The sequence below is a fragment of the Sus scrofa genome, chromosome 10 (assembly GCF_054392235.1).
Source record: "Sus scrofa isolate SSC_HxYL_T2T_F1_AM1 chromosome 10, Sscrofa_HxYL_maternal_Yorkshire_Landrace_v2.0, whole genome shotgun sequence".
Lineage (NCBI taxonomy): Eukaryota > Metazoa > Chordata > Mammalia > Artiodactyla > Suidae > Sus > Sus scrofa.
The window spans coordinates 85,705,401-85,718,631 of NC_139392.1; the positions used below are offsets into that span (position 1 = coordinate 85,705,401).

The 13,231-nt window shown below is 38.8% G+C and overlaps 1 protein-coding gene across 5 annotated transcripts in view; it reads right to left on the reverse strand.

The window, feature by feature from the left end:
- The window catches only part of LOC146399572 (uncharacterized), a 617,271-nt gene extending 605,355 nt beyond the window's left edge, over positions 1-11,916 (reverse strand). For all 5 annotated transcript variants that reach the window (XR_014818092.1, XR_014818094.1, XR_014818091.1 and 2 more), the window contains exons 1-2: positions 11,817-11,916; positions 3,485-3,574 (exon numbers count right to left, since the gene is read on the reverse strand). Coding sequence is in view for 1 of the 5 variants with exons in the window: in XM_084980513.1 (XP_084836639.1) it covers positions 3,485-3,519 (35 nt within the window). In the remaining 4 variants the exon portion in view is untranslated. The remainder of the gene's footprint in view (positions 1-3,484; positions 3,575-11,816) is intronic.
- Between the last annotated feature and the right edge of the window lie 1,315 nt (positions 11,917-13,231).

The window sequence follows — 13,231 nt, forward strand, 5'->3', positions numbered from 1 at the left end:
TGAATTCAACCCACTTACATTTAGAGTTATTGTTGATGAGTATGGACGTATTAATCCATCTTATTACTTAATTTCTGGCTGTTTTATTAGAGTCCATTATTTCTTTTTTCCTCTCATGCTGCCTATCTCTGTGGATTATTGATTGTGCAAGGTGGTATGCTCAGATTCCTTTCTCTTTATCTTTTTGGAATCTCTAGGTTTTTGCTTTGTGGTAACCATCAGACTTACATGGAATATCTTGTAGACAAAACAGTCCGTTTAAGGTGTTATCAAATGGACTTTCAATATATACAAAAACTCTACCCTTTACTCCCTCCTGCTTCTATTTTTAACATTATTTTTAATTCACCTATTTTAATATATATTTATGATATAAATATTGTTTTTCTGGGAAAGTCGTTTATTTTTTATTTCTGAAGGATAATTTTTCTAGATAGAGTATTCTTGGCTGGCAGTTTTTTTCTTTCAATACTTTGAACATATCACTCCCCTCTCTCCTGGGCTATAGGGTTTCCTCTGAGAAAACCACTGATAGCCTCATGGGGGTTCCTTTGTAAATTACTATCTTTTTTCCTTTTGTCTTTTTGTCTTCTCCAGGGCTGTAGCCACAGCATATGGAATTTCCCAGAGAAGGGGTCTAATCGGAACTGTACCTGCTGGCTTATGCCAGAGCCACAGCAACGCCAGATCCAAGCTGCATCTGCGACCTATACCACAGCTCACAGCAATGCTGGATCCTTAACCCACTGAGTGAGGCCAGGGATCAAACCTGCCACCTCATGGTTCCTAGTCAGATTCGTTAACCACTGAGCCACAACAGGAACTCCTCTTTTTCCCTCTTAATGCATTTTGCATTCTTTCTTTGTCTTTGATTTTTTTGACAGTTTAATTATAATGTCACTTGGAGAAGGTTGTTTTGAATTGAGATGATGGGGTGCTTTTTTAGCTTTAGGAACTTGAATGTACAAATTTCCAAAGGTTTGTAGTGATTACTGCTTTAAAAACTTTAAAAACAACTCTCTGCCCCCTTCTCCCTTTCTTTTTCTTCTGAAATTCCAGCATCTCTGATATTGGATTGTTTGATGCTTTCCCATTGATCTCATAGGCTTTTTTTCATTTTTCATTCTTTTTCCTGTATGAGTCAATGATTTCATAGTTCCTATCCTCTAGCTCACAATTCTATCTTCTGTTTTGTCTGTTCTGCTATTGATGTTGTCATGCATTCTCCATTGAATTCTTCAGTTCCAGAATTTCTGTCTGTGTTAAATTTCTCATTTTGTTAATGTGCTGTTTTTCTGATTTCATTCAGTTATCTTTCTGTATTTTCTTGTATCTCATTGAGTTTCCTCAAAACAACTATTTTTAATTCTTTATAAGGTAAATCACAGGATTCTGTCTTTAACTTACTGATGGAATATTAAGTTTTTTGGTGATTTTATCCCTTAAAGTTTGTGTTGCTATTTTTGCATTTAAAGTAGAGGTCGCTTCCTCCAATCCTTACTAGTTGCCTTCAGGCAGGAGATACTTTTTGTTGGTTCTGCTTATATCTGGGAGATTCTTTGAACTTGAATGGATATACCTGATCCATGCTTCTTTCTCCCTCTGGTGGCATGATTCTCAAGCTTTTATTTCTTCTTTTGATATTACTACTAACTAGGCTGGCTGCTGGAAACCTCTCTTGTTTTCCAGAAGGTATCCCTATAGCCCATGTTTGTGTGTTCTTTTTGCCTTTAGACCCTGGCCTGTTTATGTGTGAACTTTTTTCTGCTGATGCTGGCTCTCACTGTCACATTCAGGAGTATCCACAAGAGCTGGCTGCATGATGGGTTTAACATGTGGTGCCGTGGGGGTGTCTGCAGGCCAGGTAGGGTGGATCCTCAGCTAAGGTTGCCCAGCAGCTTATTGGAAGGCTTCCTGCTGAAATCTTGAAAGCATTCAGCAGGGACAGTGTCCTTTAACTGTCCTGTAATATTTCTTACCTATCCTTTTCTGGATGTCCTTCCTCCCCATAGTTGTGGAGATGTACCTCAAACCTCTGGGCACTGAGAGAGAAAAGTGGGTTTCTCCAGCATTGCCTTGCACAGCTGGGAAGTTGGGTACTCACTCACCACTCTCTATTTCTTCACAGGAGAGCTCACTGCCAGCTCATTCAGCCCCACATTGTTCTGTCTCGAGGAGGGTCAGAGTTCCTCTTACCCTCTCCAGTGCTTTGAAGCTTATTTTTTTTTCTCCAATGGCAGGCTGAATCATTCTCCAGGAAGCCTGGATTTCCAAAAAGCCTGTCCCATCTGTGGGTGTCTGCCCAAATCAGTGCTCTCCAGGTTTTCCCCAACTATGGCTGACAGGCTGGGGTTGGTTCGCTGGCTCCTGCTGTTTCTACAGCCTATACCAAGTTCTATATGGCTGTTACCTCGTGCATAGGTAGGCAAGACTCCTCCTGGGACCCTTGGCTTATGGTGCCAAATGCACAACTCCCTCAGAGGCACCTTTGTTCATGGACAGATACTGAATTTTAGTTGTCGGAGTCAGGGAACAGCAAAAAGGAGGATGGTGTGTCTTAGATGCTAACATCATTCCATTACAACTATTATTTTTGTTTTATGAGTTTTGATATATTCCAGGTATGGAAATTTTACATTCTCCAGATATGAAAAACCACTTCTCACCTTTTATCTTTCTACAACATTGTTTCTGTCATTGTTTATTTGTTTGTTTAATAGGAAAGATAACCCACATTTTAGGACTGCAAGATAATGTTTTTAAAATTTTTATCCTGGAGTTCCTGTCATGGCTCAGCAGTTAAGGAATCTGACTAGCATCCATGAGGATGCAGGTTCAATCCCTGGCCTTGCTCAGTGGGTTAAGGATCGGCGTTGCTGTGAGCTTGGCATAGGTTGCATATGCAGCATGGATCCTGTGTTGCTGCGGCTGTGGCATAGGCTAGCAACTATAGCTCTGATTTGACCCCTAGCCTGGGACCCTCCATATGCTGAGGGTGCAGCCCTAAAAAGCAAAAAAAAAAAAAAAAATTATCCTAAGACAAGTTTTCTTTCTTCACAATAATACAAAAGCATTGATTTATTGGATGATATCTGATATCAGGTATCAAATTGATATTGTATTTCAATCCTGTATCCTCCAGCCAAATTTATGACTCAGTTTAATTCCATGTTTCTAGAATATCTTTGTCCTTTCTCTAAATTATTTGAATATTTTTATAAAATCTTAATTTGAATCACCTGGTTGTGTCTTCTTATAGGCTACTTCAAATTTCTTGAGGAAGAATTACAAGAGTTTAAAGAATTTAAAAGCAGAACAATATGAATGCAAAGAGATAAACACATAAAAATTTACTGATATCAATTATAATGGAATAATTATAACCTTAAAAATGACATTAAAGTACTTTACATATTAATACATTTTAAAATATTACCATGTACACATGATAATGAGGGGCAGGGCTTTGCTGGTGGGAACATACCTTGATGGTTCCTCCTTGGATGGCAGTGTGACCATTGCAAAGCTGTGAATGCAGTTACCTTTGATACAGCAGTTCTTGTTCTTTGCAGCACTGTGTGAAGTAGAAAGAAAAATAAACTTTATGTTTAATGTACACATCTCTTCTTTCCTTTTTCTTCTTCCCTCTTCCTTCATTTTCTGCCTGAGTTAGGCTTTATAATTTCTTATCTGAGACATCTGGGTGGAGAAGAAAGCTGAAAGGAGCCTCCAGAAGACAGCCTTTTCTAGTTCTTGGACCCTATTCAGTGAAGGACACTAACTGGACACAAGAGGGCAAAGAGAGCTGAGCTAGAGATCAGGAGATCAAGGTGGAGTCCTCTCCCTTAGCACCTGCAGTGCTATAAGTGGGGGTAAGAGGGGGCTGTTGCTCAAGTCTGATGACTGCTTTGTCCTCTGGTTTGAGAGGAGCCCTCTGAGAGGATTCACAGTCTTCAGGAGGATGTCCTGCTCCAAGCCTGGCACAAAAGCAGCAGAAAATTGATAACTGGGAAGATGAAAAGAATAGAGAAAATTCACCATCAGTTAGTGATAAGATTTGCCTGGTTGGAATGAAGTTGGTTCAGAGGAAATTATAATATTTTAAATGCACTTGAGTTCTGTATTCTGGAGTATATACACATGAATTTGTATCCTAGAATTCATTTTGTCTATATGCTTTAAATTGGAAGAATAAAATCTTAAAGAAATTATTGAAACATCCGGAGAAGATATACTATGCCACTTGTAAAATCCATGTGGTATATCTATATTTACTGATAAAGTGTTCAGGACCCCATGCTCAGTGAAAAAGAAAGGTTTAAGATTTGATGACTACACTGAGCAGAGAGAACTCAGGCTCCCAGGAGTTTAGGGAGCAGTCAGTTATATAGGGAAAGGGATAATTTCTTTTTTCTTTTTTTTTTTTTTTTTTTGTCTTTTTGCTATTTCTTTGGGCTGCTCCCGCGGCATATGGAAGTTCCCAGGCTAGGGGTCGAATCGGAGCTGTAGCCACTGGCCTACGCCAGAGCCACAGCAACGCGGGATCCTACACCACAGCTCACGGCAACGCCGGATTGTTAACCCACTGAGCAAGGGCAGGGACTGAACCCGCAACCTCATGGTTCCCAGTCGGATTTGTTAACCACTGCGCCACCACAGAACTCCAGGGATAATTTCTATTTTTAGCACAAGTTCCCATGGAGGATGAAACAGGAAAGATACAAATTATGTTGTTACAATTTAACAGTTTCTCTGACTATTCCTGTCTTACAGCTTTGTGTTTCACTTTGTACCCTTACCACCTGACATGATAGACTATGACAGAAGATAAGAAAGGGAATGCGTGTATGACTGAGTAGATCTGCTTTTCAGCAGAAATTGACACAGATTATAAATCAACCATACTTTAATAGAAAATTTTAAAAAAAATTTTTGGAGGGAAAAAAAAAAGATTTGATGACTATAGGGTGTTCCCATCGTGGTGCAGTGGAAATGAATTGGACTAGGAACCATGAGGTTGTGGGTTCAATCCTCGGCCTTGCTCAGCGGGTCAAGGATCTGGCATTGCCGGGAGCTGTGGTGTAGGTCGCAGATGTGGCTCGGATCTGGCGTTGCTGTAGCTGTGGCATAGGCCGGTGGCTACAGCTCTGATTCGACCCCTGGCCTGGGAACCTCCATATGCCATGGGTGCGGCCCTAAAAAGACAAAAAAAAAAAAAAAAAAAAAAAAAAGATTTGATGACTATAACATGCACACACACACACACTTCTTTATATCTATTGATATGCTTGATATGCACTTGGAGTATATGAGAAACTTCACAGTGATGACTTGTTGAACAGGGCAGTGTCTCAGGAGATAGATTTTTTTTAATGTGGATGATGTGAGATTATTTTTATAATATACATGTCTTGGTTTTTTTCTTTTCTAAACTAGTTCATTGTATGAAGCAATATGAGAAAGTCATTTTTACATTTCCTTAAGTAGGCAAAAATTTTAGCAATAACCTTTTTTATAAACACTATTTTTAAAGTCATTATTCTCAAATAGAGCAAATTCTCAAATTTTAAGTCAAATAGATTACTATTTAGAATATGCTTTACCTGAGCTTTGGAAATATTTTGTGACCCTGTATAGATGAGTAATATGAGTTATTTAGAAACCACAATTGAGGAAAAATAATTGTGTAATGATTACATAAAAATTACAGATATCATACTTCATTTTATTGTGCTGTTCTATCTTGTGCTTTGCAGATATTGCATTTTTTAACACATTGAAGGTTTGTGGCCACCCTGTATTGTCAGATGATTGTTAGCATTTTTTATCCATAAAGTATTTTAATTAAGGTATGTACATTGTGGTTTTTTAGACATAATGCTATTGCATGCTTAATAGACTACAGTATAGTGTAAACATAACTTTTATATGCACTGAAAGACCAAAATATTTGTATGACTAGTGTGGTGGTCTGGAGCCAAACCCACAGTATCTCCTAGGTGTGCTTTATATGATAATTAGTTGCAATATTCATCCTAATAGAATCCTGTGGACCTTGTAAACTGGCTCTTCCTGCCCTCTGGTGGCCATTTATCAAAGTGCAGACAAAATTGTGTTAAAATGAGAGTTTAAACTGTAAATACAGTACAGGATTAAATTTTTAGGTATTTAATGAGTCTGAGAAATCATCTGATTCAGTTTTCTCATTTTGATTTTGCTACATAATCAAAATATCTCAATTACATAGGTTTACTTGGGATTTCTGACATAAAGTTGAAATTTGCCATCTCTTGTCTGTTCAATTTAGATATTAAATCATCCATAACTATAGTAATTTCCTTAAAATGTTTACAAGTATAGTATAATCTTAGGCCTTATAAATATCTCACAAGGCATGTTTCCTACTTTAAGAAATTATATACTCTACCATTCAAATTTCACAGGTAAATACAGCAATGCTGAGGGTGGCCAAATTAGTGAGTGGCAGACTCAGAACTTGAAAAGAATGTGACTCCTGACTGTGTGCCTTATCTTGCCTTTTCTTTTTCCAATATGTATGGTTAATTAATAGATTTTAAATTATCTAATTAGAATAAGTTATTAGTGCATAGCTTGTAATATGTTATATAGCATCTTACCTTTAAGTCAACATTTGTCATATTTATCATGTGCTAATATTTACCAGCCTCAACAACCTGGGTTTTTCTATAAAGTTTAAATACCAGGCTCTGTGATTTTAAAGAAGCTGAGTTTTTAGAATATCTTAAAAGAGCTATTTTTCATTTTTTAACCAAAGAATTTAGAAGAAGAAACTAATGCTTAGAGTCCTTTTAATAGAAGGTGCCACATCGATGCTTCAAGTGCACCTGGAAAAAAGTTACATTGTACAGAATTAAGTTTGATTTCAAATGCAAATGGCTATTAGCTTCAAAAAGGATTGTCATTTACTATGGCATTCTAGACTAAAATTTCTTAAGGATTTCTCATCTAAACTACCTTCTTTTAAAATCCCTTGGATGTTCCACTCACAGCCACTGCTTCAAGTCACATCATTTCCAGTTAAGCTATTAGTTACGTACATACCTATCACTCTGATCACTCTAGCCCATATTCAGCTCCTCCCTTGAATATCTGTATTGCTTTTCATAAATAAGCATGCTCAAATCTGGCCGCTTGTTCTATCACCTGTATAAAAAGTGTATCTGAATAATCATGTAACTGATTTTATGCTAATTTAATAATAATAGCTATGCAAAATCCTTAAAACCCAACTATCCTAAATTTTCCTGCGGAGAAATAGATTTCAAATTCAAATGCATACAAATGGTAGATAGTCCCAAAGTTATGAGGGAAGAGTTGGGAGGGAGAAAATAACTAGACAGGGCCCCTGAAACACTCTACTAACGTGAATATTTAAGGGATAAGCAGAAAGTGAGAAACTTGACCAGTTTTGCTGAAGAAACTCCAGTAGCAAGCGGTTAGCAGGTGTTATTGGCTGCTCCCTTAACAAACTTCCCTCTCTCTTGTTGCTGCAGAGCTCTGGCCACTCCTTTCTCACTTGAATTGGGAAAATTCTGATTTCTCTAAGCCCATCATGCTGATCTGTTTCTTATGAGGTTGCGGCATCTGTGAGTGGCCATGGGAACTGAATGCTGGGAATATGAGCCCCAGGAGGACCCTCTCTACTTAGCACCCTCAGAGCCACGAGGGTCTTTTCCGTCATTTATGGTGGTTATATAATGTGTGGGAAGAAGGGACTGCTGGGGTTTGGTTTTGCTTTGTTTTGTTTTGTTTTGTTTTTTTTCAAAAGAAAGCTGCTTGGAAAGAAACAGTCTCCCTACTGGTGATTGATGTTATCATGTCTAGTTTTCCTCTTGCCAAACGCATGCAACCTTAAGTGGAATAAGCCTTAAAATAAGCATAGAAACTGAATGTGGCGAAATTGAAAATGAAAAGCAATTCTGTCTTTGATGATATGCGAACTGATTAGTGATAAACCGTGGAAACCCAGTAAGTTGGGATTTCTTCTGACAAAGTTACATATAAAATTTCCTTTAAAAATGGGGTTATCTCAGAGTTCTTGTAGTGGCTCAGTGGTAATGAACCCGACTGCTATCCATGAGGAAATGGGTTCAGTCCCTGGCCTCGCTCACTGGGTTAAGGATCCAGCATTGCTGTGAGTTGTGATGGAGGTCACAGATGCGGCTCGGATCTGGCGTTGCTGTGGCTGTGGTGTAGGCCGGAAGCTGTAGCTCCGATTCCACCCCTAGCCTGGGAAGGTCCATATGCAGTGGGTACAGCCCTAAATAAAAAATTTTTAAAAAGCAAAAAAATAATAATAATAAATAAATAAATATAAAATAAAATGAGATTATATCATTTTTACATGGGTTTTCTGAAACTTAACACCAAAAATAGCCCTACTTTTTTAGAGTGGTATCACAGACATCCAACTGAAGAGAAGAAAATAGTTTAACTTTCAGTTATTGGTGACTTTCATATGAGCAATTTCAGTGTAATTCACATGAATACAAGATAAATTTCGGTAGGTTTGGGATGAGTGAAAGTTGGAAGGTAAGATGGGGAGGTTTAGACTTCGTATTATTCTTTATGGATGTGGAATTTTGACTGTGAATAAAAGAAATTGGGTTAAAATCTAGATGAGGGTTATAATCAAGATATTTTGTTTTACTTAGGAGATTAGATTTGTTGTTGCTGTTTTATTTTTGTTGGTTTGCTTTGTTGCATGTTTGTTAATAGGCTACCTGAGCTCCTTTACATGCAGAGGGAAAAGTTTTGCTAGAACTAACTTGACATAAAGAAGAAATGGGGTCTAATTAGTGGAAAATGGCAGCAGGAAGGACTGACTCCAAAAGGAGAGGTGAAAGGATTCCATCCTCATAAATCTATGCTTTTTCTTTTTCTTTTTTTTTTTTTTTTTTTTTGCTTTTTTAGGGTCACACCCGAGGCATATAGAAGTTCCCAGGCTAGGGGTCGAATCAAAGCTACAGCTGCTGGCCTACACCACAGCCACCACAAGAGGGATTTGAGCCGCATCTGCTCAAGGCAACACCAGATCCTTAACCCACTGAGCAAGGCTAGAGATTGAACCCACAACCTCATGGTTACTAATCAGATTCATTTCCGATGTGCCACAACAGGAACTCCCTAAAACTATGCATTTTGGATTAGCTCCTTCTCACTACAGAATTGCCCTGTAACCACACAAATACTCCTCAGAACACTATTTTTTTTTCCTCAAAGGAATCAAGGCTCTTGTTACTATCAATTCTTCACCTCACGCAAAACTCTAAAACTCTAGCCATCAGTGAACACCTGGAGGACCTGTAAACTTCTCATGATAGTCTTCTGAGGCACCAGTGATAACTCTCACAAACGCTGCCAGAGACAGTCAAGATGGTACCCTGAACTTCTTCTCCTAGCGTACCTAACCAAGCATCCCCACCCGAAGCTGAATAGCACACTCTAACCAACCAGTCCCACCTGAAGCTGAATAGCACACTCTAACCAGCCAGCCCCACCAGAAGCTGAATAGCACACTCTAACCAACCAGTCCCACCGGAAGCTGAATAGCACACTCTAACCAACCAGTCCCACCGGAAGCTGGAACAGAACTCTCTGGGTTTATTCAAAGCCTTCTTTCAAGTCCCTTCATCTATGTATGCCCACTCTATCTTCCATTTATTCCTGGTTTGCCCAACCTTGTTGGACACTGTCGTAATTATACTGAACAACTCAGAGCAGAAAACCTCCGCACATACTGGGAAATGGGTGGTGGTAAAGAGTTCTGTGAAATCAAGTACAAAGTTTGGTGTCTGTGGGTGTAGATACTACAGATTCAGTGTGAGTTCTATCAATACTTCAATAGCGTCTTTTACAGAAGTAGAAAAAATACCCCTAAAGTTTACATGGAAACACAAAAGACCCCCAAATAGCCCAAGAAATCCTGAGAAAGAAAACAAAGCAGGAGGCATCACACTTACTGATTTCAAGCTATCCCATAAAGCTGTAGTCATCAGAACACAATCATATTGGCATAAACACAAACAAATAGACTAAGGAAAAGAACTGAGAACCCAGAAGTCATCCCAAGCATATACAGTCAAATAATATTTGACAAGTGAGTGAAGAACATGCAGTGGAGACAAGCAGTCTTTTCATTAAATGGGGCTGCAATTATGGGATAGTCACAGGTGAACCCATATCTTACAGTACTTACAAACATTAACTCAAAATAGATTAAAGGATTAACTGTAAGACCTACCACTCCAACACTCCTAGAAGAAAACATAGGAATAGGAATAAAGTGCGTGGACATGGGTCTTGGTAATGATTTTTTGGATATGACACAGCACAAATAACAAAGTCAAAAATAAACAAATGGGACTACATGAAGCTAAAAAGCTTCTGCGCAATTAAAGAAACCATCATCTAAGTGAAAGACAGCATAAGGAATGGGAAAAAACTTGCAAAGCATAGGTGGATTTATTTGCAGCAAAGTATTCTTTACATTAATCCCACGTTTAAGGTGATCTGTGAATTGAAAGGACATTAAGAACAATTTAAGTATATGATGATTATCTCTCATCTCTAATCTCTGTTCACTCTTGACTAATGCTAGTGCTTGTTTTCTTTAGCCAGGTAAAGATACTGGCTAAAGAAATATAAATGATAATCGTATTGTATCTTTCCTCAAAATATTTTAAAGATCTGCCATACGACATCATGCTTGTAGAGTATAAAATACTGTACTTTGCACTTAAAAATTTCTTAAGAAGGTGGATTTCCCATTTTGTGTTTCTGTCACAATCATTTAAAAAGCAGTATACAACCATTCCAATGCCATCTTGCTCAGAATAGTTAAAAACTATTGGGCACTTGATTTGGGACCATAGACTGAGCTTGATGCAGGAGATGGAAATATAAATAGAAAGCAAACCTAACTGTACTCCAGGATCCTAGTCTTACAAGGAAGCCAGATCTATGAATATATACTTAACACTTTCTTATATTTGTGTATATATACATCTATACATAATGAATATCTGAAGTACATACTAAAACATAAATAAAAGAAGAAAAATTGCCTCCACTTTGAGAATCAGAGAAGGTTCCTGGATGACAGGTTGTCTGAGTGAAAACATAAAGAAATCTGTTAAAGCAAATCTTCATAATAAATATGGTGAAAATTTTCAGGTAAAGGTATAATGAGAGCAATGCTTTGAAATCATAGAAATACAAGTAATCTGGCTTTCATAAGCCATAATTTGCCAGGAAAAGAGTAAGAGGAGATAAAACTGAGGCTTATGGTTGAGGTCAATTTTTAACTTGCTAAAGAATCTGTATACTTACAACTGGAAATGGAAGAGTCTATAAAACCTGTTACATTACAGGGAACATAATCAGTATTCTGTTTTCAATAGATGATGGTGGAGAGAATGGATTCAGGGGAAACAAGACTTAAAAGAAGAAACTAATATGGCTGTAATGCAAATATTTCATAAACTACTTAAAAAGATTTGAATTATTCTAAAAATAATTTTGGAAGCAAAATTCCTATTATTTTTCCTGATTATAATCAGATATGGAACAAGAAGTTTAGCAAATGGACCTTAGATTTCTTGGTATTGTAATCAGTGGTATCGTAAATAGAACAGGAACCATAAGGGACAGGGCAATAGGAGAAAAAAAATAATTCTACTGGGACATATTAAACATGAATTGCTCATAAGACATCCAACCCGAACTATCCAGCAGACATGTAGGTAATGCTCTGAGACTGTCACAGAACTTACATATAGGGAGACGGGACACCAAGGCTTATTTCCGGGAAGCAGAGTTTATTCGTGCCGGCGCTGGCTCAGCGGATTCATATCCAAAGGCTAAGGCTGAGCCCCGGATGCAGCAGGGCACTGTCTTATATACCCTCAGTTATTTTTTTCTTTTACACTTTGTTCCCTCTGTCTTCCTTATAAGGTAACATACATTCTGTAAATTCTGGTTGGATGGTCTATGCTACAAAGTTGCACGTGGATACGGATTATGTCATAACAGCCACAAAGTTGCACATGCGCGCATAGCTGCTGATTGTGCAAGTTGCCTTCCCTTTGTTCTGGGAGGGCCCCTTCCACAAGACCAGGTGATAGCATTCTGTCACTGTCCTACATTTCCTCCTCAGCGACCTCTCATTCTTTTTTGTACTAAAAATCTCTTAATAAACATGTTACAAATAGTGAGCAAGAAAGGATTTTCATTATTTTAAAAATGGGCTTTTCAAATTCTGGAGATTAGTGATACAGTACACATTGGTGCTTTTTTTCACCATTATGCATTTTCCCATTTTTTTAAAAACCAAAGTTTACATTAACCCTGGAACCCCAATTCTTTCACGTGGCTGGCTAGGAGAGGGCAGTGTGTCGCTCCATCAAAAAGAGGGCAGGAGTTCCCGTTGTGGATCAGCGTAATGAACCCGACTAGTATCCATGAGGACGCGGGCTCGATCCCTGGCCACGCTCAGTGGGCTGAGGATCCAGTGTTGCCACAAACTGTGGTGTAAGTTGCAGATGCAGCTCAGATCTGGCGTTGCTGTGGCTTGTGATGTAGGCTGGCAACTGCAGCTCCAATTCAACCCCTAGCTTGGGAATTCCATATGCTGCAGATGAGGGCCCAAAAAAGACAAAAAAGGGGAAAAAAGAAAAAGAAAAAAAAGAGGTTTGTATGTCGCAGAGGCTCAGAGAGGTGGAAGTTGAAAGCACCTAGTAAGAGAAGAAAGAGATCCGTAAGAGCTGAAATTGGGGAGATTGATGTCAGGAAAATGGACAGTGGGGAAGCGTTGAAGTCAAGTCAGAGCTCTGTGCACTTAGGTCGAGTGTCTTAGGAGCTGCGCATGGGAGCTCGGAAGCAGGTGGAAAGCAGTGGGAATATTCCAGGCTGTGCAGTCTGCCTCAAGGCTGTTCCTCATGATCAAAGCCAACGCTCCTAAGAGATTCTCCAGATTGTCCCTAAGGAGAGCTGAGCGACTGTCTCTGCCAGCACTCCTGAGTTACTCAAGCTGAACAGGAAGGGCAGGACTCACCACACCTCTCACTAAGGAACACTGCCAGCCCCACCTTCACCAGAGAATCACAGTATCTGCACCGGGTGGGTCCTTCATTCCTTTCACTTTTCAGATGAATCACCTGAGGCATTCAGAAAGGGAGCGTCAGACCCC